The following is a 25,991-nucleotide window of genomic DNA, read 5'->3' on the forward strand; positions in this document are numbered from 1 at the left end:
GTTCCACAACCATGAAAACACATTCTTGGTGTGACTAGTTTTGTACCGTTTAACCAAATCAAAAATATGCTGAAATTGTGACCATGCGTGACATAATATTTAAAACATTGATGTAGCCAGTTCATTAAAAGCAGGCACATTGCATGCCTCCATTCCGTAATGCTTATTACATTGGTTTCTGAATCATCACTATCATGAGATATCACAACCCACTTGAGTAGCTCACTGGAAATCAAGCCTCACTGTACCTGGAGTAGTCATAAGTTTGATTATTTGATTAAACCATTGAATTACCCAATCTTAGCTCTCTAATTCTGGTTAAAAACACATACACAGCAAGGTTTTCCATTAACAAGAAAATGATTATTTATTGTAATCAAACTCCATTTAAATAATGGCAAAAAGCAACATGAATTACTAATTTATAACTCTGTAGTTTAAACTCTACCTCATGCATACAAACAGATTCATAAAGAGGCGAGACGAGATGTAAGTACAAGAGGTGGAGAGGGAGGAAAGAAAGAAAAGTCAGCGAAGGATAATTCTGGTACTTGTCTGTTCCACACATGCAGATTAATCATTTTCTTTCATTTCCTTTTCAGTTCATTGAGGACATAAGGTTGTGGATATACTGCTTCCCAGTCTTCCATTCACTGGTTGATAATTTATCCTTTGTGTCTCCTGAAGGTGGCTTATCATGTTTACCATCTTTTCCTTTCAACAGTGAATTTGCAGAGAGAGAGAGAGAGAGAGTGTGTGTAGCTTGCTACTAGGGATTCTCTTTTACTTCTCCGCACAGAGGGGAGAGAAAGAGAAATGGATGCTTTCTGTTTGCAGGCTAGATGTCTCTGCTGTATCCAAACAATCAGCTGTAGCTCACTACCCAGGAACCAATCAAGGAATTGCTGCTATGCTGAGTTTTCCGATCCGCTCAACTGGACCTGATTTAAAGGCCAATTAAAATGAAATTGTCTTTGTAAGAATTGCCTAAAACACATGCAGTGCCAATTTGTCTAGCATTCTCCCTTACTTCTGGAATAAGGGGGTATTATATACACAACTGTGTTTTCTTGTAACCTTTTTTAAACTGCAACACCTTCCTACACAGCTTCCTTGATTTAAAGCAGAACGTTTTCCTGTTTTTAGTCCCCAAAAAAAAACTTTACAAAATTATTTTTGTGATTCGTAAAAGACAAAAAAAAATTGCTCCCTGATGTATTTTTTTAAAATGACCTAATTGAGGCAAATAAGTTGATTACAAGAGTTGATAGGAATAATTCCATTGCATGAGTGGGGTTTGGGAGGTAGTGTGGATTGAACATTAGGGGGAACAATCTTAAAATTAGAGCAAGGCTCGTTCGGGACAGCTATCAAGAAATCCGTCATCTGGAACCCTTTCCATCCCCCAGACCACGTAGCTGTTGCTGTTAAAAATTTCAGAGTTAAGATTGATAGATTTTTGTTATGCAAACTGATTGGTAGTAACAGAACAAGGTTGGGTAGATGAAGTTAAGGTACATAACAGTAATCATTGAATTAAATGGTAGAATAGACTATAAGGGCTGAGTGGGCTAATGCTGTTAATTGGGAGTTTCACAGTGGGTGTAGACCAATAAAATCCCAAAGTTTGATCTCTCGGTTGCACCAAGTTTTTTGACTGCATCTGATTCACAATTGGGAGCACCTGTAATTGATTGATTGTCAAGTAAGATTTCGATGAACTACTGCCAAAGATCTTAGCCCCTCCTGTCTGTGTTAGTGAAATACTGAAGCCCCAGTAAGGTTCTGAAATAAATGTCTTTTTCACTTTATCTCCAAAATATATTGGCTGATATTAACCATGGGAAGTCCCCATATAGAAAAGGACCTTTGTACATTTTCTTCTTGCAATCTGCCAGTACTTTGAGTTTAGATCCTGTGGAAAATAATCACCCAGTCTGTGAAGGAGAGGCCTGCAGGAGGGACAGAGTTGTGTGTTGAGTGTGTCTGAACCAGGTGCAGTCTTTCCAGATTTGATTTCTGATCCTGGCCTTTTGCATACACTGTTAACCAGAATATAAAAGGTTCTAAAATAAGTGTAAATATATAAGTACACAAACCAATTGTAAGACAAGTGACTGGATGGAGGAGGGCTGAAGAGAACCACAAAGTTGAGAAAAAAAGCTAACCAATTTACCCAAGACTGCCTTGCTGGAACCAACATTAGCACAACCATCAGAATCAGTAACTTGCATTAAGTAGCTGTAGAAGCCATAATTATTGGCTGCAATATACCCACAACGGTATAGCTGTTCTGTATGTAAATGCACATCATTAAGAAACTGCATGCTGAAAGCACTGTACAATTATCTACTGTCACTCAAAAACAAATTAAAATAACCTTATATTGTACAGCTTATTTTTGTGTCATAACTTTACGACAAAAATCAGTATGGTTCAATTAAGACTATAAATCCAAAATGCAGTACTGGTAATGCATATTGGTTTTCTTTGGATTCATATCACTTTGCGTTGGTTCTGTAGTTTTGCAGTGAGCTATGGTGCATGTAGCAGGCATAATTTGTGCCACAACTGTTTTTGGTTGTAAATTATATCGATCCCTGCATGGTGTTAAACCTTTGTTTGCCCAAGGCAATAAAAACATGGCACTGGAAAAAGCGCACTGCTGCCTGTACTGTGTTTTGGATATCTCGTGGACTGATAACGATTGGGTGCTAAGTAAATATATGCTCTCACATGAGGTAGTTAACATTTTGTTAAGTTAATAATAGCTGTTGTGCACCTTAAAACAAGTGACCGGAAGTTAATCAGAACACAGGAGGCGCAAGAGGAAACCAAGTTGACAATCGGGTTAATCGTGTACTGAGCTACATAGTATTGGAAACTTGGTATTCATTACAAGCTGTTCTTGCCAATACCGTTTATGCTTATTAGTTTGTACACTGAAAGTCAGCAGCTAATTTGCCTGTCTCACTTCTTAGTAAAGGATCTTTGATCAATGATTTGCTTGTGTTCATGTTTCAGCAAAGTATTGGTTTTTGCGTTAGCTTTTTTGGTCGCTGTAGATTCGGAGAATGTTTTGATTAATGTTCAATTGACTATGCGCACGTTGAATCTAGGAACCATTTTGGTCCCATTTGTTCCTTTTTACAGCCAGACCGACATGTTATTTTGTTTACGCATGAACACTGCCGCCCATACAGTTACCAGTGTGTGGTTCCTAATCCGTTTGATTCACTGCACTTCAACCTACATGGACTCTTAATCCCTGAACAGTGATGCAAAGCAGGATAGCTAATGAAATCTGGACTGGATTTTCAAATCCACTTTCTGCCTTTTCTTCTGTGAGCTGAATTCTCATTTGCTGAGCAAAAGGTGCTGGAATTATGTGTTCATTTACTAAAAAAAAATCAGCTCAGTCAGAACCTTGAGAGTAACTAAGGTTTTTATACTGATTGAGATCGTTTTAAGTCAAAAGCCAAACTGAATCATCATGTCGAACTACAATATGAATGTTTAATGTACTAAGTTTTGGTTTGGTTGCAAAGCCACTAGACAGCTGATAGTGTTCCAAGCAAACGTGTGCCAGAAAGGGTCGGTGGACTAGAAGTTTGCGTTGGGTGATAGTGCAAAGTGGATGAACTTGGATCAGCTACCATTATACGCAGCACAGGATATTCAGTTCTGTTGTTGTCACTGGAGTTAAATATCAGGAATTATCTCCTGTATGGCATCACTGTTCATAAATAATTTCTTAACCCCTTTGGACGCAGAGGAGGAGACATAGGAATTTCTCTGTTTTAAAACTGCTGGGGGACAAAACTGAACGCCAGTGGGCCCATTTGTGTATAAAATGTGATCGCTGCAGGGATCAGTTTCCTTCTTAAATCCGCCCTGTGATTTGCCAGTTTGACAGCTGACAACGTCTAATCGTCCACCTGAAGTAGGTATTTTGCCACCTGAGTATGATAATTGAGGTCATTTGATTATTTTAAGTTCCCCACTATCAACTTTTGTATCAACTGAGCAGAATAAGAGCCACTTACTGTTTCTGTTTCCCAAATATCCAGACCACTATACTTGAAAAAAATTCTCAGCTAAAGCCCAAGTACTTCAAATTTCATTATTTCTCTCGTCCAAAAGATACAAAATCCGTATTTCTGGCCCCACATCATGACAGATGTTGAAAGAAGACCAGTGTTGCTGAGATGACAATGGTATATGACGGAAATTACAGGTTTCAGCTGACAAAATGGGTGAAAGGAAACATTCATTCTGAAACTCCGTTTCACGTCCTGTACTTAATGTTGTATCTATTTTGTGCTTTCAAAGGAAATTGAAGCAGAAAACACTTGATCTTCAATGCCTGGCAATAATAATAGCATCTTGGAACATTATTCTCATAAGCCACATAATAATGGAAAGCTCACCTGATTATGAAGAGGTTTATCTGTGCAGTATTTATGATTACTACATATTCAATATAAATGATTAAAATACACCTAATTGCCCTTACATACTGAAGAGGATCACTTATTGGGGCATGTTTCAAGGGTTTTTGGGAAGGTAGCTACTTGTCCATCTTGAGACTCAACTGGCTATTTGACAATAAGAGCATCACAGTGGAAGTCATTAAGTCACAGCAGGCTTTTTAATAATGTTTTCTTGCATTTATATTCATTAGTAATGATTGCAAAATATGAAAGTTTGGAATCCAAGGAGATTCTTCAGTCTACGTGATGTTGTGAACCTGTACTCTCTTCCATTGCAGGGTGAACTGGTGACATTTTATTACTATTGGAAGAAGACACCTGAAGCAGCTAGCTCTCGTGCTCATCGAAGACACCGCAGGCAGGCAGTATTTAGAAGAATTAAGACACGTACTGCAACAACCCCAGTGAATCCATCTCGGCCACCATCTGGTGAATTCTGTAAGTTGTGGTCATGTTGATTGTCAGAATTTTGAATTGAGAATAACACAAAGAGCTAAATAATTTATACTTTTAGCTAATTATCCAAACCATTACAACCAGTTGTTTTAGACTGATTTCTCATTAACATAGTAGATTCTGAATTGATGCATATATGAACTGGAAAGTTTTGATGTCTGAAAGTAGCTTGTGGCTTTAAATTTTTTTAACAACTTTAAATCACAAGCAATACAATGGCTGAAGCTTAAACCATAACAATTGTTAAGTTCTCACTAGTTAAACACTAGTTAGCTCATTAAGTTCTTACCTCTGAATATTCATTGCTATGAAACAGACCTAAATACCATACTTGTCTTTCAAATTCTAGAAATAGATTTGTAATTCTTAGTATTTATGGGTATAAAGACAGGATTTGTCTTATCCTTACTAAAAGCAATGAAAATCAAATGCTCAGACAACTTCCATAATTTTTCAGTGAATAGTAATAATGCTATTTATACCAAAAGTGGCAATGTATTTGTTCTGCACTTGTTCATTGGTGTAATGCACTGAACCACAGTAGTTGCAATCACGACAAAACTCGCTCTCATAAGGTGTTGTACTTAGTTCCAAAATTACATTAATAATTGCTTTGATGGACTTGATTAAATATTGTTGGCATTAGAGTCATAAGGGCAATGCTGGATAAAGGAAACCAACAATTTAGTATAGCCCCTATGCCAGTAATGGGGCTTTGTTCCTTGCATCAATTTTGTTTTTGTATTTGTTTATATCTATAAATCTGTAGAAGGAGGCTAAGTACTGTCTAACAGAAGATGATTCTAAAGTTTCCTTTCTTATGCCCCATTTGAGAGTGCCCTATATAGGTCAACTAGATCTCCTGGTGCATTAGCTTTACTCTGAAACTCGACACTCTTTCAATATGGACATTTGCACACTGAGTTATAAACATTGTCTATGCAGTTGGTTCAGCACTCTGAATTCCAGAGGACTTAAAGTGCTTATTTAAAGAGCCCCCTGTATCCTCGCCAGCTGGTGAGTTGTACACAAATGGCAGCATCGCAGGTAAATCCTGGAACATTGCGATGGCTATTTCTTTAGAATGGAGTTGATGTGACATAGAGCCATTGAAAGGCCATCACTTAGAATTTTGCACCACTCAATAAATAAGGATCAAGTATTCAATAAGTAAGATTCTGAGCAGGAATTGCTCAGAGCAATGTGCTAAGCCCAACAATTTGCAGCTGCTTCATCAGTGACCTTCCCTCCATTATGACGTTAGAAGTGGAGATGATTGTGCAATTGTCAACAATGTTCAGGACCACTAATGACTGTTCAAATACTGAACCTGTTTCTGTCCATATGGCAGCAAGACTTGGTCAGACTCCAGGTTTGGCTGATATGTGGCAAGTAATATTCATGCCAAGCAATGACCTATCACCAACAGGAGAGAATCTAACTATTGTCTCTTGATGTTCAATAGCATTAACACTGCTGAATTCCCCACTGTCAACATCTTAGGAGTTACCATTAACCAAAAACTGAACTGGACTAGCCATACAAACACAGTGGCCACAAGACCAGACCAGAGACTAGAAATTCTGAGTGAGTGACTTACTTACTGTCTCCCCAGTGCCTAGGGCTTTTGCCCAGAGCATCGACTGTCTACTCCTCGGATGCTGCCTGACCTGCTGTGCTTTTCCAGTGCCACATTTTTTGACTCTGATCTCCAACATCTGCAGTCCTCACTTTCTCCTATCCACAGTCTAGGAGCATGGTGGAATATTCTTCACTTGTCTGGATGAGTGCAGCTCCAAAACATTCCAGAAGCTTGATACTATCCAGCCGCCTTAATTGGAACCCCATCTACCACCTTCAGTATTAACGCCCTTCACAGCATTACACAATGCAGCAGTGAGTACCATCTGCAAGATGCATTGCAGAAATTCACTAAGGCTACTTTGACAGCACCTGACAAATCTACAACCTCTACCCGCTAGAAGGACAAAAGCAGCAGATGTGTTGTAACCTCTACAAGTTCCCCTTCAGGTCAAGCTCCATCCCACCTTGGAGCAATATCCTTATTGTCACTTTGTCAAAAGCCTGGACGCCCCCCCCCCCCCCCCCACACACACTGAAACAGCAATTGTGGATGTTCCTACATTCCAAGGACAGAACGGTGGAAGAAGGCAGCTCACTACCATCTCCAGGGCAACTAGGAATTGGCAATAAACATAGCCCAGCCAGTAATGCCAACATCCCATGAATATTTGAAACCATTCAAAATATTTTAAAGGAACGAGTAATTTAATCCAGCTCTGTGATGTAAAAAGGACTGAGCTTTTAAATATAAATCATGATCCTGAATTTATATTTTTTTATTTAAGATAAAGCGAGAATTCCTATTTAGGGTTGCAGTTTTTTCTTTGTTAGTTGTTTTGATGAGGACATTCCTGACAGCACAATATTCACTGCCGTTCAGGTTGTCTAAAAGATGTTAGTGGACGACATGGAACCATTAAAAACCTTTGGCGATGGTCCTTCCACAATGCTGCTAGTTAAGGCATTGCAGAAAGTTAATCTAGTGAGAATGAACGCACAGCAATACGTACAACTTAGGTTGATGTGTGACTTGGCAAAGGAGCTTGGTAGTGATGTTCTCATCACATTCCTGCTCTTGTCTTCCTATATAATAAACCTTGGGGAAGAGGGTAGCTGAAGTACAAGCTGTTGTAGTGCAGCTTATTTCACTTAAATATTTTTTGTGCTGCAGGTTCACAATAACAATTTGCAGTTTGTTTGCAGGATACTGAAGAACTGCCTTTAGATCCACTCTGCTCGCAGTTTGCAAAACTTCTGAGTTGAGCGCTAATGTATTAATTAGCTCAAGAGTCTGTACTTTGCATGCTGTTAAGTGGCCATGAGCTCGCAGCACAAAAGATAACATTTTCTTTTGAAAAGGATCATGCAAAGCAGTTTTGACTGCATTCACTGAAGCTTGATAAAATACGAGGCATACAATTATCGAATGACATCATTGCTTGTGGTTTTCATTTCACAGTTTTCTTTTTCCATATTTTCACCCATCTAGGGGCCTACCATAGAAACATATAAAGAATATTCTACATTGAGAATGTCTGAGCAGAAGGAATACAATACTGTTTATTTTGTGGAAGAACATTGTAAAATATATGTTAGCAGTTGTAATTCCTACATTGAAAATAAAATTAACAATTTGAAAACAAGTTATAATATACAGAAATATGTTTTGAGTAAATGAGCAAGTGCAGCTTCAGTAAAGGATTGAAAAAATTTCTGTTAAAACACAAAATACTTCAGCCTAGTTGCAGATTGATCCCTGCCCCCCCCCCCCCCCCCCCCCCACCCTCCTTGATCACTGCTCAAAATACCAGCTATGTACCTTCACAACTTCCTAAAATACAAATACTCCTTGATGTCAACCCAAGCAATGAAATGAATTGTCTGCAAATGTTCACCGTAAGCTTTTTGGCAAAAGTATTTATTTTAGTATTTTCTTTTCCTAGTGGATCTCAGCTCCGCCAGTGAGGATGACTTTGACAGTGAAGATAGTGAACAGGAGCTGAAGGGCTACGCCTGTCGTCATTGCTTCACCACCAGTATGATGTTTTTCATTATTCCTGCTGTGAGAAGTAATGAGAGATGAGTTCGGTTACAGTACTTTGTTTTTAAGTGACAGTATCTGTGCATTGAAACCTTGATAGGTGCTGAACCAGAGGCAACTCTAGGTTTTATTTAAGTGTATATTTATTGAACCCATTTAAAATCTGGTGCCCTTTGTTGTGCAGATACTGGCACAACTGCACCGGAGGCTGAAGTGAGTGAAGGAGATCCTGTACACAGGTATCCAATTCATAATGTCGTTGGCATGATTAGCTTACTTAGAAGACATCGCCATCATTTTTTTCTCTCTTCCTTGCCCTCACTTTTGATGCAGTACTCAGTAACAACCTCAGACAGGTCCTCTTGTTGCCAGTGTTGTGGAGTTCGTACATTATTATAATAATACCATTTAGACTAGCAGTTGCTTAGTGATTGCTGTCCAGTCAGCAGAATACAGTCTTTTTTTTGAAATTGCGAGCATGCAAATAGAGATATTAAGTAGTTACATTCCTCTGTTACACTTATATACTCTGACCATTTTATTTTCATTTCCTTCAAGCCCTTCGTTTTGTAGCTATTGTAGGATTATGTCATGGAAGGGAGCACCTGAAGTAATTCATTTGGGTTTGGAGAAAATTAATAGCTTTAATTTGGTTGTTGGAGGTCAGTTATCTCTGCCTCAGAGCATGGCTGTGGGAGTTCTTCTGTGTCGTGACCGAGACCCAGCATCTTCAGCTGCTTCATCAATGACCTTCTTCCATCATGAGGTCAAAAATGGGGATATTCATTAATGACTGCACAGTTTTCAGCACAAGTTGCAGCTCCTGAAATAATGAAGCAGTAAATATTGAACAAATAAGTCCAGACTTGAGTAGCAAGTAATATTCACACCACATTAGTGCCAGGCAATGACCATCTCCAACAAGAAACAATCTGACCATTGTTCCTTGACATTCAATATTTCCGATAGCATTAGCATTGCTGAAACCCGAATTATCAACATTCTTGGTTTACCATTGACCAGAAACTGAACTGGACTCGACAGATAAATACTGCTATATTGTTACAAGAACAAGTCAGAGGTTAGGAATCCTGCATCAAGTAACTCACCTTCTGAGTTCCTATGGCCTGTCCACCATCTGCAGGGCACAAGTCAGGATGTGATAGAATATTCCCTACTTACCTTGACAGCTCCAATAACACTCAAGAATCTTGACATCACCCAGAAGAAAGCTGAATTGGTACCACATCCATAAACATTAACTCCCAATATGACCAACACTCAGTAGCAGCAGTGTGTGCCAATTAAGAGATGAACTGCAGAAATTCGCCAAGGTTCTAAGGGAGCACCTTCCAAACCCAATGCCACTGCTGTCTGGAAAGACGAGGGAAGCAGATGCATTGAGCATCACCACCTGTAATTTATCCTCCAAGGAATGACTTGGCAATGCATCATTATTCTTTTGCTGGATCAAAATCGTGAAGCACCCTCCCTAATGGCATTGTGGGTCTACCTAAATGGACTGTGGCAGTTCAAGAAGGCAGCTCACCACCACATCAGGGGCAATTAAGGATGGACAATTACAGCAAAGCCCAAATCTCCTGAATGAATGAAAAATAATTGGATCTAATAGCACTCTGTTCAACAATGAGTACTATGTAACAGTAGAAGAGGAAAAAAATTCTGCTCTGATTTTTAGATTAGATTAGATTATTTGGTGTGGAAACAGGCCCTACGGCCCAACAAGTCCACACCGACCCGTCGAAGCGCAACCCACCCATACCCCTACATTTACCCCTTCACCTAACACTACGGGCAATTTAGCATGGCCAATTCACCTGACCTGCACATCTTTGGACTGTGGGAGGAAACCGGAGCACCTGGAGGAAACCCACACAGACACTGGGAGACTGTGCAAACTCCACACAGTCAGTCAGTCACCTGAGGCGGGAATTGAAACCGGGTCTCTGGCGCTGTGAGGCAGCAGTGCTAGCCACTGTGCCGCCCACAATTGCCTTCATCTTTGTTGGCCACAATTCTGTGCCACCTGAGACAGCAATGTTGGGCGGCACCGTGGCACAGTGGTTAGCACTGCTGCCTCACAGCACCAGAGACCTGGGTTCAATTCCTGCCTCAGGCGACTGACTGTGTGGAGTTTGCACATTCTTCCCATGTCTGCGTGGGTTTGCTCCGGTTTCCTCCCACAGTCCAAAAATGTGCAGGTTAGGTGAATTGACCACGCTAAATTGCCCGTAGTGTTAGGTGAAGGGGTAAATGTAGGGGAATGGGGCTGGGTGGGTTGCGGGTCGGTGTGGGCTTGTTAGGCCGAAGGGCCTGTTTCCACATTGTAAGTAATCTAATCTAATGTTATGATAATGAACAATAAATTTAAGGGAAGGGACTGTAAGTGAGGCGAGAGGGGAAACTTATTTCATGATCTTTCGTTTTAGCTTCCATGTGCCGCATTGCTAAGATGCAGTTAGAGTTCATCCAACTTGTACAGCTTTCTCACTAGTCTTGATGTAAATATGTAATAGTTGTATCATGAAATTGATAGAAAATATGCTTTTTTTAAAAAAATCAGCATCCAAAGACTGGCACCACGGAGGAAGGGACAATATATTACTGTGCACAGAGTGTCGAATTCACTTCAAGAAATACGCAGAACTGCCGCCTATCGATAAACCAGTGGATCCACCACCATTTATGTTTAAACCAGTCAAAGAAGAAGAAGATGGGCTCAGTGGGAAACATAGCATGAGGACCAGAAGGAGCAGGGGCTCGGTATGAGAGTCATTACTTTTTCTTTCATATTTTATATTTATAGGAGACTAAATTTACATAAATCAATGTGACGCAGATGCGGTGAGTAGTTTGGCAATGTTCTTTGAAATCCTCCAATGCACTTTAGGACAAGCATATACTTTAATTTGTTGCCTTTTGAAATTCAGACCTGTGATGCAGTATGGCACGTAGTGGCATACATCATTTCTCTTAAAAACATTTAGATCATGCTGCCTGGATGACATCGAGCAGCTGTGATTTAATGTTGTTATTTTATCCACATAGCATAAATAAAGTGTTTTCTCTGGGGTATTCTGTATTTCAAATTTATAGGAACTCATTGTCATTCAATATGAAATCAATCGAAGGCTAATAAAATAATAAAAGTCGAGTTCTATTTTGCAACAAAAAAAAAACACTTGTCCTACTTACAGGTAATAAAACACTAGAAGTTTGAAGAACAAATGCTGGACTTTAAAACGTTTGGGTTTTAATTTGCAGAGTACTCCTGATTAAAGTACCTGGGCACAGGATTTGAAATAAATGACAGTGAATCAGGCTAAAAAAGATGAGCAATTCCAGTATTTACAATGGGATTAAACAAAGTGTTCAAATTACAGGAGCTGGTCTTGTCAAAGTAATTGTGTAATTCCTTTGAACACATAGAAGGGAAGCTTGTCCCTTCAGAATTAGCTTACAGTTTTTCTTATTAAAAGTAGAAGGATTGCAAATGGAATCTCAGCCACCAACGTTAACCAATAATTAACTGGAGAATATTAATTGGAAGCTAACATTGTTATAAAAGCACCTATGAATTATTAATCGCCCCAATGCATGCGGGTCTAATAATTATTTTATTGTCAATTAGATGTCTTCACTGCGCAGTGGTCGTAAAAAGCAGACAGCCAGCCCTGATGGTAGGACCTCGCCTATCAATGAAGACATCAGGTCCAGTGGCCGTAATTCTCCCAGTGCTGCCAGCACATCCAGTAATGATAGCAAAACAGACTCTATGAAAAAATCCAGCAAGGTAATGTTCTGATAATCATTGTGAAAGCAGTTGCATACTACCATGTCATAGCTCCCTAGAAATGTAGTGGAGGCCGGTTCAATTGAGGCATTCAAGAGGGAATTGGATAATTAGATAGAACTGGTGTGCAAGGGTATGGGGAAAAGCAGGAGATTGGCACTAGGTAATGATGTTTGGTTAAAGAGCCAGTGTAGGCATCATGGGCTGAATGCCCTCCTTTATGTCGTAACAATTCTGTGATTTTGAGAAGAGATCATCTTAAAGCTGTGGACATAAGGCTTTAGATCTGGTGCATCAGAAAATAAAGGTTTTTTTCCTTAAATTTTTTAATAAGCTATATTTTGAAAATTCAACAAAATCCAGTCTCATTTTGAAGTTTAGTAGATTTAGATGATGTTGTGAATGGTAATAACACAAACATTGACTCATATTCAACAAATTCTGTTGTAGAGCAGTGATTATATTTCATGTGCCATAGATCTGTTTTCTAGTTGAAACAAAATCGCGATTGGTCTCCTTTATTCTGAATTAATCACAAAATTAATCCCGATTTTAATATTTTTGTGGGAAAGATGCCATTCAGCAACAAAGATTAATGAATCAGTAAAATAACTGATGGTTGATGTATGTTACCATTATTGTTGCTGAATTGTGGGAGGTAAACATTTTGAAATTATACCTGTAATACATACTCCAGTTGGTAGTGCCTTTGACATATGCTTTGGTGAAAATGTTTCTTACTGTAGAATGAGATGTGCAGGCCTTTAAAATAGGGCCTGTTACTTCTCATTCATACCTCATTCCTACTTGTAGCCACTTTAATTCAGTGGCGTCCGCAGTGTGCAAAGTTGCAGTCCTGTAATACAAATAGGACCCTGATGTGAATTTAGTAAAGGCTTGGCAAACTTTGTGAATGTTGGGCCCATCAGAGAAAACTGACTACACAAGGTTCCATGGCCAGAAGAGGCCCAGCAGAAGAACGTTTTTGAAATTGTAGTGATTTCATTGTGGGGCAGGAGTATTCCTCCTGTCCACAAAAAAAAGGTCCTCTTTCCCTGACCTACCCCAACTTGATGTCAAAGGACATCATCTTGTATTCCCCATGAAGGATCCTGATGACATGAAATCTGACTTCTGCCCACGGTCAAGGTAGTAATTCTTGTCATGTTCAGGCAGGCCTTGCAGTAGAAAATGGTCCAGGCTTATTGTTCATCTTAGGAACATTGAGTTTATGCAGCAAATTAAAATCAAGATTCACTTTTTTACTTGAAGTTCTTTGTTTTGAAAATTCCTTTCCTTAAAAGAAACTGTGGTGATGCTACATGTTTTAATACATTCATTATTAACTTGGGTAACTGGTTTGTTGTTCTTGTGCTCATATTGTTTTCAATGTTTTTTACACGACAGAGATCAAAGGATGATGTATCATCGCCATCAAAGAGTGCCAAACGCCAAAGAGAAAAGGCTGCTTCTGATACAGAAGAATCAGAAAGATTAAATGCAAAGAAATCCAAAACACAGGCATGTATACTTGGTCACACAGTCTTCAGTTACTCAGATTTCAATACATAATTCATTGGTGTTTGACTTTATATTATTACTAAACATGCAGTGTACCACTTTTTACATGGCACTAGAAGTCTATGGTAACTTTTTTAAATGCAAAAGTTGGACATGTGACTTGTTCCACACAAAGTTGTGTTGTCCCGTCCATCAGCTCTGGAGATCTCCTACCACCTAGGTGGAATGTGGTTGCCAGGAAAAGGTGAAAAACAATCAAAAACCAAATCCCTCAATTGAAAAAAGCTGATTTTTGTTTGTTTGCTCAAGAGGATACAACCTAGTCTGAATCCACATTGGCCGTGACTCAACCACCTTGTGTGTTATGTAAACTCTGACAGAATCAGAAAACGCCCAGTTCTTTCTTGAAGCTACTAAATGAGTCTGCATCGACTACACAATTTGACATCCTGTTTCACTGATGTACTCCAATCTGTCCAAATCAAACCAGTAATTTTATCAGTACTCCCACAGTCTTGTCCTGCCATTATTATTGTCAACTAAAATCAAACCATTCTTAAATGTACACTTGACTCCTTAATTGGGACATCAACCAGGGATTCTGGCCAATTGTAGTTAACATACCCTGTTTATGCACAGTTAACTCTTGGATCTGAAAGTGGCACCTTCCAGAAGTGAGACAACTAAGCTGATCTTTCCTTTCCTGACGTGGAATTACTGAGGCTGATTGTTACAATATTATCACCACACTAAACTGTGCACAGATCCTCGGATCCCTCTGATCTGGCTAGATCAAAATGCAAAACTTCACTTAGTTTATAATTTTCAAACAAATTCAACAAAAATATGAAAGGGTGAGGTGAAAAAATAATGAGCTCAGCTTGGACAAAGAGTAATTTATACGTAACAGAAGAAAACGTTTGCTTTTTGCAAAGGCAGTCTCTCACTGTTCCGTGTTGAATTTGATAAAACTTGTGTATGTTACTGCAGAATTGATAAAAAGCTCCTTATAAACAAAATGACAATTGGGAGATGAATGCATATAGTTTTTCATAATCTTCATATTTCATGAACAATACCACTGGAAGCTAAATGCACTAAAATACAACCCTTTGAACTCCTCTACTGTCATCTAATCCTCTTGTCATTACCAGTGGCACTGATCCTTAGGACTCAAGATGGAGCTCCCACAGGGTGTGAGTAAACTGGGCAAAGTGTGTGATCTAATTACTTATAACATTAGCCACATTTATAAACAGCAGATTGTTGTTTAAACTGCCAGCAATCTGCTGAAGAGGCCTTCCTCTTGGCTGCATTTTGGCCATGTGTTTTAACAAGGACCACCAATTATTACATTATTGATTTGAACTCTGCAATTCAAAAATGACGTTCTTTGCTTTTACTTGGGGGGAGTGTAACAATTTCCTCAAATTGCGTAATTCAGATTGTTTAATCCCGTTTCCACTCCCTCTAGTTGTGACCTGAATGGGCATCATTATAAGCAAAATTGAATGATTAATTAGATTTGTTAGCATGGAAAACATGGCAGGGTTCTGACATTCGGAATTGTCAGTGATAATGCTGTGAATGACAGCAACATGTGGACTGTCGTGTAACAATTTTTTTTTGTAGTATGCGATTGTGTTGCAATTTTTTTCAGTAACATGGCAGTATGGAATAAACTGTACGGCAGTCAGTTGAGGTAGTTTGTAATGTAAGTGATATACTTTGTTTTAAAAGTCTAGAATTAATGTTGCTAATTTTGTTAAACAAGTATGAAGTGTGAGGTGAATCTGCAAGTGTGTGCATTTTCTAAATAACTAAATTGACTCGAGAAAGAAAAGAAGCCACATCGAAAATGAAGCTATACCACAATCTGCTGTTAAGGTCAGGAAAAATTGTAGGTTTATCTCACAATGAATTCGGCAATGCCACTTTAACCATAAACTGTACTTGTCTTCCCTGTCAGCAAAGAAAAATGCTATACAGAGATTTGAAATGTTGAAAATGATCAGGATGACCTTGACCATCTCAGATGAACGTTGCTGAAAAAGTATTTAACTGAAACCAAGGAATAGTGTTCTAAGATGTGCTTCTAAAATTAAGCTTTAGCCTTTTTCCTGTGATGAATTTTTCCACATAAAATTGCTGTTTAATATGTTCCTGATTTTAAATTCTGTATTCCTTGGTATTTTATTTAAAAATGTAATTTCGACCTAGAGACTCAGTTGAAGAGCTGAGATTGCAGGTGAATAGAAGGTGTGATTCGACAGTGTAGGTACAGTATGTGGTAAATGGCAGTGCTTCAGAATTATTTAATCGAAAGAAAAGGCCCACCATCTGCTCGATATTTGCCTTAAAACACAGGCTTTCTCAAATAAATCTGAGTTAATTAGACTTTGTCTAAACTGTGACTTTTTACGTACAGTGAGAAGCTGATTAAAATGTAGCTATTACATTATGTTAATAAAAAGACCCATTTTTGAATATAAACTCCCAAATTGAAATTTTAACATGTATTGAAAATGTAGGTATTAATATTTATATGCGAATATGATCACAGTTTTTAGCTTGCAAATTAGTTTGTATTCTTCTGTAATCTAGGCAGTATATTTTATGCAGATTACTTTTTAAGCCCTTGATGGTGAAAATGATGATGTTCAGTCTGAGATGTTTCAGAATTGTCTCCATGAAACTCCTGTATAGAAGCAGCAGCTGCTAATTACAGTACCAAAGGGCTCGAGCCTCTATCTTTGATGCCACTAACTATGTTTTGTAAAGCTTCACTATTAACTGGCAAAAGTTTACTTTTACACTTGGTGAGCAAGTTTTTCTGCCTTTCTAACTTTGCATTTTTGGACTGCTGTATTTGATAACCAGCTTCAAAAACAAGGTTTCCATCTTTATCCCGAAAAAAATAGTAAGCTCCCAATGATATTACGTATTTATTTTTAAGAAGTCGGGTTCCTCGTTATAATTAAATCAACAAAACAGGACCAGAATAATACTGAATCATGAATATAAAAGCCAAATATTGCACATGTTGGAAATCTGAAATAAAAACGCAAAATGCTTGTAATACTCAGCAGGATTGACAGCTGTGGAACAAGAAACATAGTCCAAAATGCTTGGGGTTTTAAAAAGACAAACTCACCTGGATTGATTTGTGGCTTGCTTCAGTTTTTGAGCTTCCTGTTTGCTGTTTCATCGTGGATCTGTAGTTAGGAAATTGGGTGTTGTATGTTGCCTGCAGTGGCTTCTATCCAACCTGGTTTAACATCGGCTTCTATAAAGTGGACAGTGTCAGCTCACTATTGTGATGGAATATATACTGGTGGTGTAGTCAAAACTGGGAAAATTAATTAAATGTTGGCTCATCTAACAACTGCACTGTGACATCAAATCCTGCTTTAAGATTTAAAATTAGTACCTAATTGGACCCTGATAATTTTCCATTCTTTCTGTCAGATAAGAGTTGGTCAAAATTATGCTTATGTGTAATGATCATAAAATTAGGTTCACTAAATAGTATTTGATAACTCACTGTCTTTTTTATTTGTAACAGGAAATCAGTAGACCAAATTCGCCATCTGAAGGAGAGAGTTCTGACAGCCGCAGTGTTAATGATGAAGGAAGCAGTGATCCAAAGGATATCGATCAAGACAATCGCAGCACGTCACCAAGTATACCGAGCCCAAGGGACAATGAGAGTGATTCTGATTCCTCTGCACAGCAACAAGTATTACAGCCTCCTCAACCTCCAGTACATCAGAATCCATGTGCCTCTTTGCCATTAGCACCACTGGAACCACCACAGATGCCCCCTCCGGCATCATCCTGTGCTGTATCAGTTTCTCAACAATTGTCTCCAGTTTCACAGCCTCGAAGTCAGACACCCCCTCATTCACTGATGCAGCCTGCACCACAGCTTCATCCGCAGAGACTAACATCACCGCACCCTCCGATTCAGCAGCAGATGCAACCTCAGTCACAACCTCTTCCCCAGACACAGCCTCAGCTTCACACTCAGGTGCAACCATTGCCTCATTCTCTGCAAGCTCAGTCGCACATACAGCACCAACTGCAAGGTCCGCCATTCTCAATCAATCCTCAGCCTCCACAGCCTCAGATACAGCCGGCTTCTGCGCAGGGGCCAACTGCAACGCACTCTCAGCAACACACTCCTACCCAAGTCCAAGCACAGCCACCACCACCTCCCCAAATACAACCACAGTCACAACCTCCAAGAGAGCAGCCTTTGCCACCTGCTCCTGTGACTATGCCTCATATTAAGCCACCCCCCACAACACCAATTACTCCTGTTTCTAACCCACAGTCGCACAAACCACCAAACCACCTTGCAGGACCACCTCCCTTCCCACAAATGCCTTCAAATTTGCCACCCCCTCCAGCTTTAAAGCCATTGAGCTCCCTTTCCACCCATCACACTCCCTCTGTTCATCCACCTCCATTGCAGTTAATGCCTCAAACTCAACAGATTCAGCCTCCTTCTGCTCAACCCCCAGTGTTAACTCAAGCTCAGAGCCTTCCGGTGACTGCAACTCATCCTCAAGCAGTACCGCACCCAGTTCCTTCGCAGCTGCCGTATGCCCATCATTCTTTCATCCCATCAGGGGCTCCTGCCATCGCCTCTTCATCAGCATCTACCACCTCAAGTGTTGCACCCATCTCTACCATTCAGCCTACAGCTTCCATTGTTACATCTATGTGTTCTGCTGGGAGCATCACTAATACTCCACCTGCCACAGTGACGAGCATTCAGATTAAAGAGGAAATGCAGGATGAGCCAGACGATCCAGACAGTCCTCCTCCATCTCCAAACAGGAGTCCATCTCCAGAACCAACTATTGTTAGCGCACCCAGCCATGCCAGTCAGTCAGCCAGGTATTTTTTATTGTATTCTATAGTGCTGTTAGTTTTAGAAGATAAATGCAGTGAGCATTTCGTTTTACTTTCACTTAATTATTCCAAATGCTGTAATAATTGAAAATGTATGTTGCATCCTGCAGAATAGAATAAGTGAAAAATACTCAATGGTTTTGTTTTAAAGATGCTTCCATTTCTCTGTTTGTCATTTGTGTTTTTATTTAGGTTCATCAAACATTTGGATCGAGGTTACAATTCCTGTGCACGATCAGACTTGTACTTTGTGCCACTGCAAGGATCAAAACTCGCCAAGAAACGGGAAGAAGTAATCGAAAAGGCTAGGCGGGAAGCTGAGCAGAAGGCCAGAGAAGAGAAGGAGAAGGAGAAGGAAAAAGAAAAGGAGAGAGAACGCGAACGGGAACGTGAGCGGGAAGCTGAAAGAGCAGCGGTAGGTGCTCCTCTTCAGAGCAGCTTAGTTGTTCCTTCCATGAATATCAGGAAGTCACTAAAAATCAGTTTGAGAATTCGGGACAAACCAGTTTATGTAGGAAGGGAACACAATGTGGAACTCTGCCACAGGAGGCATTTGAGGTAAAATGCTTAGATATATTGGTGGAGAAGCTCAGCTCCTTCTCAGCCCAGCATCTTTTCATCCAATCAGGGGCTCCTACCATCGCCTCTTCATCAGCATCTACCACATCAAGTGTTGCACTTATCTCCACCATTCAGCCTACAGCTTCCATTGTTACATCTGTCTGTTCTGCTGAGAACATCACAAAGTACTTAAAGATTACATGGGTGAGTTTAGTGAAGAGGTTTATGTGGAGTATAAACATCAGCAAAGACCAGTTGGACTAAATGGCGTGTTTCATGCTGTACTGTGGTAGCATCACTGGTGGTGTAAGATAATTACACTTTTTTGCAGTTAAACTCCTGTTAAATGTTGAGTAGATTTTCAGAAGCTGCAGGCAGTTTCCAGAAGAGGATGGAATATAGCAGGTGATTCACCCCTAGGACTGTCATGCATTTTCTACCAAAACTGCCTTGGCAAAGGCATAGCAACAGATTCAGTCTGTCCCGCTCATTTATCTAAGAAAAGGTTGGCAGGTGAATCTAACGAAAGGCAAGAGAGCCAGTATTATAAAAAGGACATAGGCAGAAACTCAAATGCGTAACTGTTCCCACTGGCTGCCCACATTATCTATTTATGCTGCACCAATTTATTATGTCAGTGCATAAGCCAGGAAATCACATACAGTTGCATTCTATAAGCTGACTTCCTCCCACCCCCTTAAAAAAAGCTGATAAAAGATTATATGTAGTAAACCTATTCCAGTACATGATTTGGAGATTCCGGTGTTGGACTGGGGTGTACAAAGTTAAAAATCACACAACACCAGGTTATAGTCCAAGAGGTTTAATTGGAAGCACATTAGCTTTCGGAGCAACGAATTCAATGTGATTCCAATTAAACCTCTTGGACTATAATCTGGTGTTGTGAGATTTTTAACTTTATTCCAGTACAGTTACTTTCATTTTAAAGAATGCCTCTTCGACATGTTGCAAAGTTCTAAACTGATTGCCAGAAGTCTGTTTATATGTGCAGCTGGTTTTCAGACTATTGAAGTCAGTCTAGAAATAATAAAGAATACTATCAATAACACTCTGATCTCTATCATCCTAAATAATAAGTCTAATATTGGTGTGAATTGGAAGTGAATTTTAAACCTGCGTGAATAAGCAGAAAAAATGTCAAAAATAGGCAAGAGGAAACAAATCAATAAGAGAGGCCATAGAAAGAGAGTTAATAGTATATAAAACCTGAAGACCATTAGAGCAGATTGCACTGTCTGACCGGTTGTCTGTTTCCAGCACATTTTGTTTTTATTTCAGATTCCCAGGATTGCGATTTGTTTTCCCACCCATATTATAATTTATTCCCGTTCCTTTTGCAGAAAGCTTCAAGCTCCTCCCATGAGGGACGCATGGCAGAATCTCAACTTGTTGGGCCAGCTCATTTAAGGCCTTCATTTGAACCACCGCCCACTACCATCGCAGCTGTCCCTCCATACATTGGACCAGATACTCCAGCACTACGGACTCTCAGTGAATATGCAAGACCGCATGTCATGTCTCCAACCAATCGTAACCATCCATTCTTTGTTCCATTAAATGCCTCTGATCCAATCCTGGCTTACCATATGCCAAGCCTCTATAGTGCTGACCCTGCAATGAGAGAACGTGAGCTACGTGAAAGAGAGATTCGGGAGAGAGAGATTCGTGAAAGGGAGTTCCGTGAAAGGATGAAGCCAGGCTTTGAGGTTAAGCCACCTGAACTGGACGGTCTGCACCCAGCTGCTAATCCTATGGATCCATTTGCTAGGCATGGTGCATTAACAATCCAACCAGCAGCTGGAGCTCATCCATTCCCTCCTTTCCACCATGGATTGAATCCTCTAGAAAGAGAAAGACTTGCACTTGCAGGCCCTCAGTTGCGGCCTGACATGTCTTATGCTGATAGACTGGCAGCAGAAAGAATACATGCTGAACGCATGGCATCTCTTGCAAATGACCCACTTACAAGACTGCAGATGTTCAATGTGACGCCACATCATCACCAGCATTCACACATACATTCGCACTTACACCTACATCAGCAAGATCCATTGCACCAAGGTGAGTTGACTCAAGTCTGATCATTAACAGCCAAAAGAGTTGCTAGCCATTATGTCATCTTGTTTGTGTATTTATGTGTGCTGAAAGTTTGGAAATATGATAGTGATGGTGAAAGAATATGACTTGAATGCTTCTGATATCACAACGTAAGTGCAATGATTTTGTGGTTACCTTAACAGTGAAAAATGCATGTACTTCACTAGTTTAATGATACTATGAATCTTAAATACGGGGAAGTAGAGTTTCAGCTTCAGACTTAAATCAGGCAAACCATGCCTGAATTGTGTGTAAAGTTGCTCAGATTTGGTTATGTGATTCAGGCACTCACTAAAATAATTTGCAAATCACAAATGAAAAATCTGCCACAAGCCAGTGATGTTGTTTAGTGCAATAAAATGGCATGTTTTCCATCTAAGTGCAATATGGTAATCTCATCAACTTTCATGAATACAGTTGAAATTAGGGTTCTTACCAAAAATAAACATTTTACTCCAGTCCTCCATCTGAGATGATTGAAAATTACTTCAAAAAACTATAAAATTGTTTGGTACTTTCATTCGTTGGCTTTCCTACTTAAGTGTCCTTTGACACAAGATTTCTAAATGTTCCCACTAGCACATGTGCAAGTATGAAAATTAAAAGAACTTGATCCTTTTGTAACCAACACAATCATCAGAATCTTGCAATGTTGCCCTGGGCAGATCTTGATCCAGGTATGGAAGATTTCAAAAACTGTTAACATATTCATGCATAAATGTGACCTTTTGCACTGATTTGACCAATTCTATCCAGATTGGGCTGATATACTGGCATAATGAAGCAAATGCTCGAGCCTAGTGTTGTAAAGTAAGGTTCTGATATACAACATATTTTGCATTATTGCCCTTATTTCATATTAAAAGCACAAAACACAAGCCGCACAAATGCAAGCATTATAAATGTGGCTTTCTCTATCCATGAAGCAACATTGTCATTGTGATTTTGTAATATACAAATTGTTGGAGTAAGGTTGAAAAGCATTGCATTACCAATTGTATGTATATGATTATTTGCACATTTTACAGAAGGGTGTGTAGCTAGATTTGAAGTAGAATTGTGTAAGTAGCTACAATTCAGCATTACACGTGGTCGTGCAAGTTCAGAACTGATAGAGAAATTCCTTTAAACCAATAAGTTTTACAGCCTGATGCTATTCATTTTACTCAGTGTTCTTGACTAAAAGTGCACAGGAATGACACACTATATGTCAAGTCTAATGGTTGTTATATTTACAGTTGGTAAGCTGTGTTAAAGAAGAGGAATCTGAATATTCTGAAATGATTGTAATTTGCAAATATATTTTTCATAAAATGAAAAAACATCAGGCATGGTATGTTAGAACAGTAAATGTTCACATTCACATGTGCCATGAATAAGTTTCCTGATTTTCGAGCATGCCCTCAGCGCTCAATGATGAGCTGTCTCATTTCAACACTCAGTATTTTGTTTCCTTGGCAACTCATGTTGGCTACCTTTCATCATTGGATTCTAGCACACAACTGTCATTAATTTGGGGAAAAAAAATCAGCTGTAATATTTTGTTTTTTAAAAAAAAGTTTGTTTTTAATAAAATGGGATGATTATTAAACTTACATAAGTGCAGAAGAAGGCACTTGCCTTTGTGTTGAGAATGCACATTCTCGACTCCCACTTACAGGAATTGCTTAGCTCAGGCCTCACAGTTGCAGAGCGTGGGAGGAAATCTCAAGAAGGCACATTCAACGCTTAGGTAAGTGTCTCAGTACACCATTAGAAAATCAGCTTGTTATTTCACAGTCCCATTAATCAGTGAAAATTGCTGAACTGCACAGGCTAACATGAAATGTGAACTTACATCTTGAATTTAGTGCAGAAATTTGAATCTTGCTGAATGAGCTACAAACATGGACAGGAAAGGTCATTTAGTTGCCAGAAAATCAAACAGATGAAGGCCAATATAATGTGTCATCATTGGACCTTACTCAATCTTTGAGAAACTGAATAAAACTATGAGGTGGATTTATCCCTTGTATGTTACTCTGAACCTTGAACCAGGCAGCTCACGTTCTTATCAACTAGAGTCTATTCTTTAATACCTGATTTCTCATTTTTCTTAATAGTCAGACAGATGGTAATTATCTATACTCGCTAAATTCTAAATCATTGGTTTTGGTGTCATTCCACAGTCAACCTAGTCAGTTGTGTTTACCATAGATTTAAATAAACCTGAAATCTATTTTTCATAATACCAATAGATTCCTCAAAGTTTCCTGTAATCCAAGTTTGTTTTCCTTAACTAAAAGATTGATTTGTAAATTTTCTTACGCACCTTGTTGTTTGTCTCTCTCAGTAAGTAAATAGATCTACTTATTAGGCATAAGAAGTAGGGACACGAAAAGATCCAACAATTTGTGAAACTTTTGTGCCATTCAGTTCACTCTTGTCTGACCTTGAGCTTCAATTTCACTTTACCAACCATTCCATTTCACGTAATTCCTCAAGATATCAAAGATTTAAATATTTAATGATCAAGCTTCCATACACTTCTAGGTAGAGACTGTTTGTGTTCACAAATCTGTAAGTGAAGAAATTTCACCTCCTCTCTAGTCCTAGATGATCAGCAGTGATTGTGTATCTATGTCACTCAGCCTTGCATAAGCAGGTTATCCAATTATTATCACATTTATCTGTGTGGAAGTTTGTTGTGTGCAAATGGACGACCATGTTTTTCATATTGTAACATTGACTACACTTCAAAAAATTATTTATTTGGTTGTTAATTAGTTTGAGACTTCCAGTGGTTAGGAGAATTGCAATATTAAAACCAGTTTTTTTTATTTTCCAATATCAAGAACCTGCACAATTGCAGTTGTTTTCATTTAAGTGGGCACTTCTGCTGTTTAAAACTCCACGTAGGATATTTACAAATACGTTTGTGTTAACCAGCATAAACTTTAAACAATTTCCTTACTTTTAATTTTGATCTTTTTCTAATGATTTAGGAGCAAAGAAATCTGAAAAGCTTTCCAAAAATTATGCAGTTCGACTTCCTGTAACTGATGTATGTTAGTTACAACAAAACGGCAATGGGGAAATAAAATTTATCAAATGATTACTTTCTGTTTAACAAGAAAACTTGGTGTGACTTACAAAAGACCATAAGAGGAAGCATTTGATTTCTCATTAAGATATATCTACCAATACTGGGAAACTTACCATTATAACAAACCCATTTTCTCGCGAAAACATGTCAGCAATCATAGAGTTTAATTTTCGCTTGGTGCATGTATTAGCTCTGAAAATAGCATACAACTGAATACATTTCAATTGCAGAGTGGCCTGGTACTGTTCATTGTGTTGCAATTAAATTGGCCAATTCAAAATTCCCAGTGTCTAGGGACCCAGGAGTCTGATAGGGATCTCTTTGAATCAGTTAATTAACTGTAAAGTAAATGCAAGTCACCACCAAAACTGTTCCCTCCTCAAAGAAGACCAAGGGAATTACCCCCATTTGGATATTTTGGATTCTTATACGACAGCAGTTACTAGAATTATATTGCTTAGTGTAATGAAGTATTTTACAATATTTTGTGGTCATGAAGAGTGATAGATCATATTTACTCCTAACAGATTAACTTGCCATGCCTACATTTATAGTAAGAAACCGCATAATGATTTGAGTTCACTTTGTTAATGTTATAGGAAGAGCTTGTTGTCCAGGTTATGCGCAGACATTCACACATTTAAAAAGCACTGTGCAACACGAAATGCTATTAAAAAGCAGATTGTTTTGGAGAATATAGATAATCTCTTTACATGCCAGTACAGTTCCAGCTGCTTTGACAGTTTTTTCAGCTGACAACCCTTCTGCTGTATGCAAGTACAGATGGGCAAAAGTATATCAGGTGTCGGACCGAGGAGATTTCCAGAGCAGAAAATGCCAGTGTGATTTTGAAACCAGAAGATCTTGATTGGCTGCTGGACTATGTCACTTTGATCAATATGATGGTAGGATAGTGCCTTTGTCATTATCAGCAGCCATCTCCACTCCGTGTACTTTCGAAGCATCAGTTTTAGTTGATGGGAGGCATGGCCTTGTGGTATTATTGCTAGACTATCAATCCAGAAAAGAAAATGAGGTCTGAAGATGCTGGAGATCAGAGATGGAAATGTGTTGCTGGAGAAGCGCAGCAGGTCAGGCAGCATCTAGGGAACAGGAGAATCGACGTTTCGGGCATTAGCCCTTCTTCAGCCCGAAAGGATTCCTGAAGAAGGGCTAATGCCCGAAACGTCGATTCTCCTGTTCCCTAGATGCTGCCTGACCTGCTGCGCTTCTCCAGCAACACATTTCCATCTATCAATCCAGAAACTCAGCTAATGTTTTGGGGAGCAAGGTTCAAATCCCGCCATGGAACTTGAACTCAATATTAAGAAAAATCGGGAATTACTGTGAAACCATTGCCGATTTTTCGAAAGACTTGTCTGGTTCACTAATGTCCTT

General features: G+C 39.1%; 1 protein-coding gene across 7 annotated transcripts in view; it reads left to right on the plus strand.

Moving 5' to 3' along the window:
• rerea (arginine-glutamic acid dipeptide (RE) repeats a) overlaps positions 1 to 25,991 on the plus strand; it is a 571,358-nt gene that overhangs the window by 526,879 nt on the left and 18,488 nt on the right. For all 7 annotated transcript variants that reach the window (XR_006309302.2, XM_043676153.2, XM_043676157.2 and 4 more), the window contains 8 exons: positions 4,772 to 4,931; positions 8,477 to 8,569; positions 11,159 to 11,358; positions 12,227 to 12,388; positions 13,796 to 13,909; positions 17,475 to 18,814; positions 19,022 to 19,244; positions 20,752 to 21,472. Coding sequence is in view for 6 of the 7 variants with exons in the window: in XM_043676153.2 (XP_043532088.1) it covers positions 4,772 to 4,931; positions 8,477 to 8,569; positions 11,159 to 11,358; positions 12,227 to 12,388; positions 13,796 to 13,909; positions 17,475 to 18,814; positions 19,022 to 19,244; positions 20,752 to 21,472 (3,013 nt within the window). In the remaining variant the exon portion in view is untranslated. The remainder of the gene's footprint in view (positions 1 to 4,771; positions 4,932 to 8,476; positions 8,570 to 11,158; positions 11,359 to 12,226; positions 12,389 to 13,795; positions 13,910 to 17,474; positions 18,815 to 19,021; positions 19,245 to 20,751; positions 21,473 to 25,991) is intronic.

Source organism: Chiloscyllium plagiosum, unplaced genomic scaffold (genome assembly GCF_037043375.1).
Source record: "Chiloscyllium plagiosum isolate Xiang-an unplaced genomic scaffold, Cpla_swu_hap1 HiC_scaffold_37, whole genome shotgun sequence".
In the NCBI taxonomy this organism is placed as follows: domain Eukaryota; kingdom Metazoa; phylum Chordata; class Chondrichthyes; order Orectolobiformes; family Hemiscylliidae; genus Chiloscyllium; species Chiloscyllium plagiosum.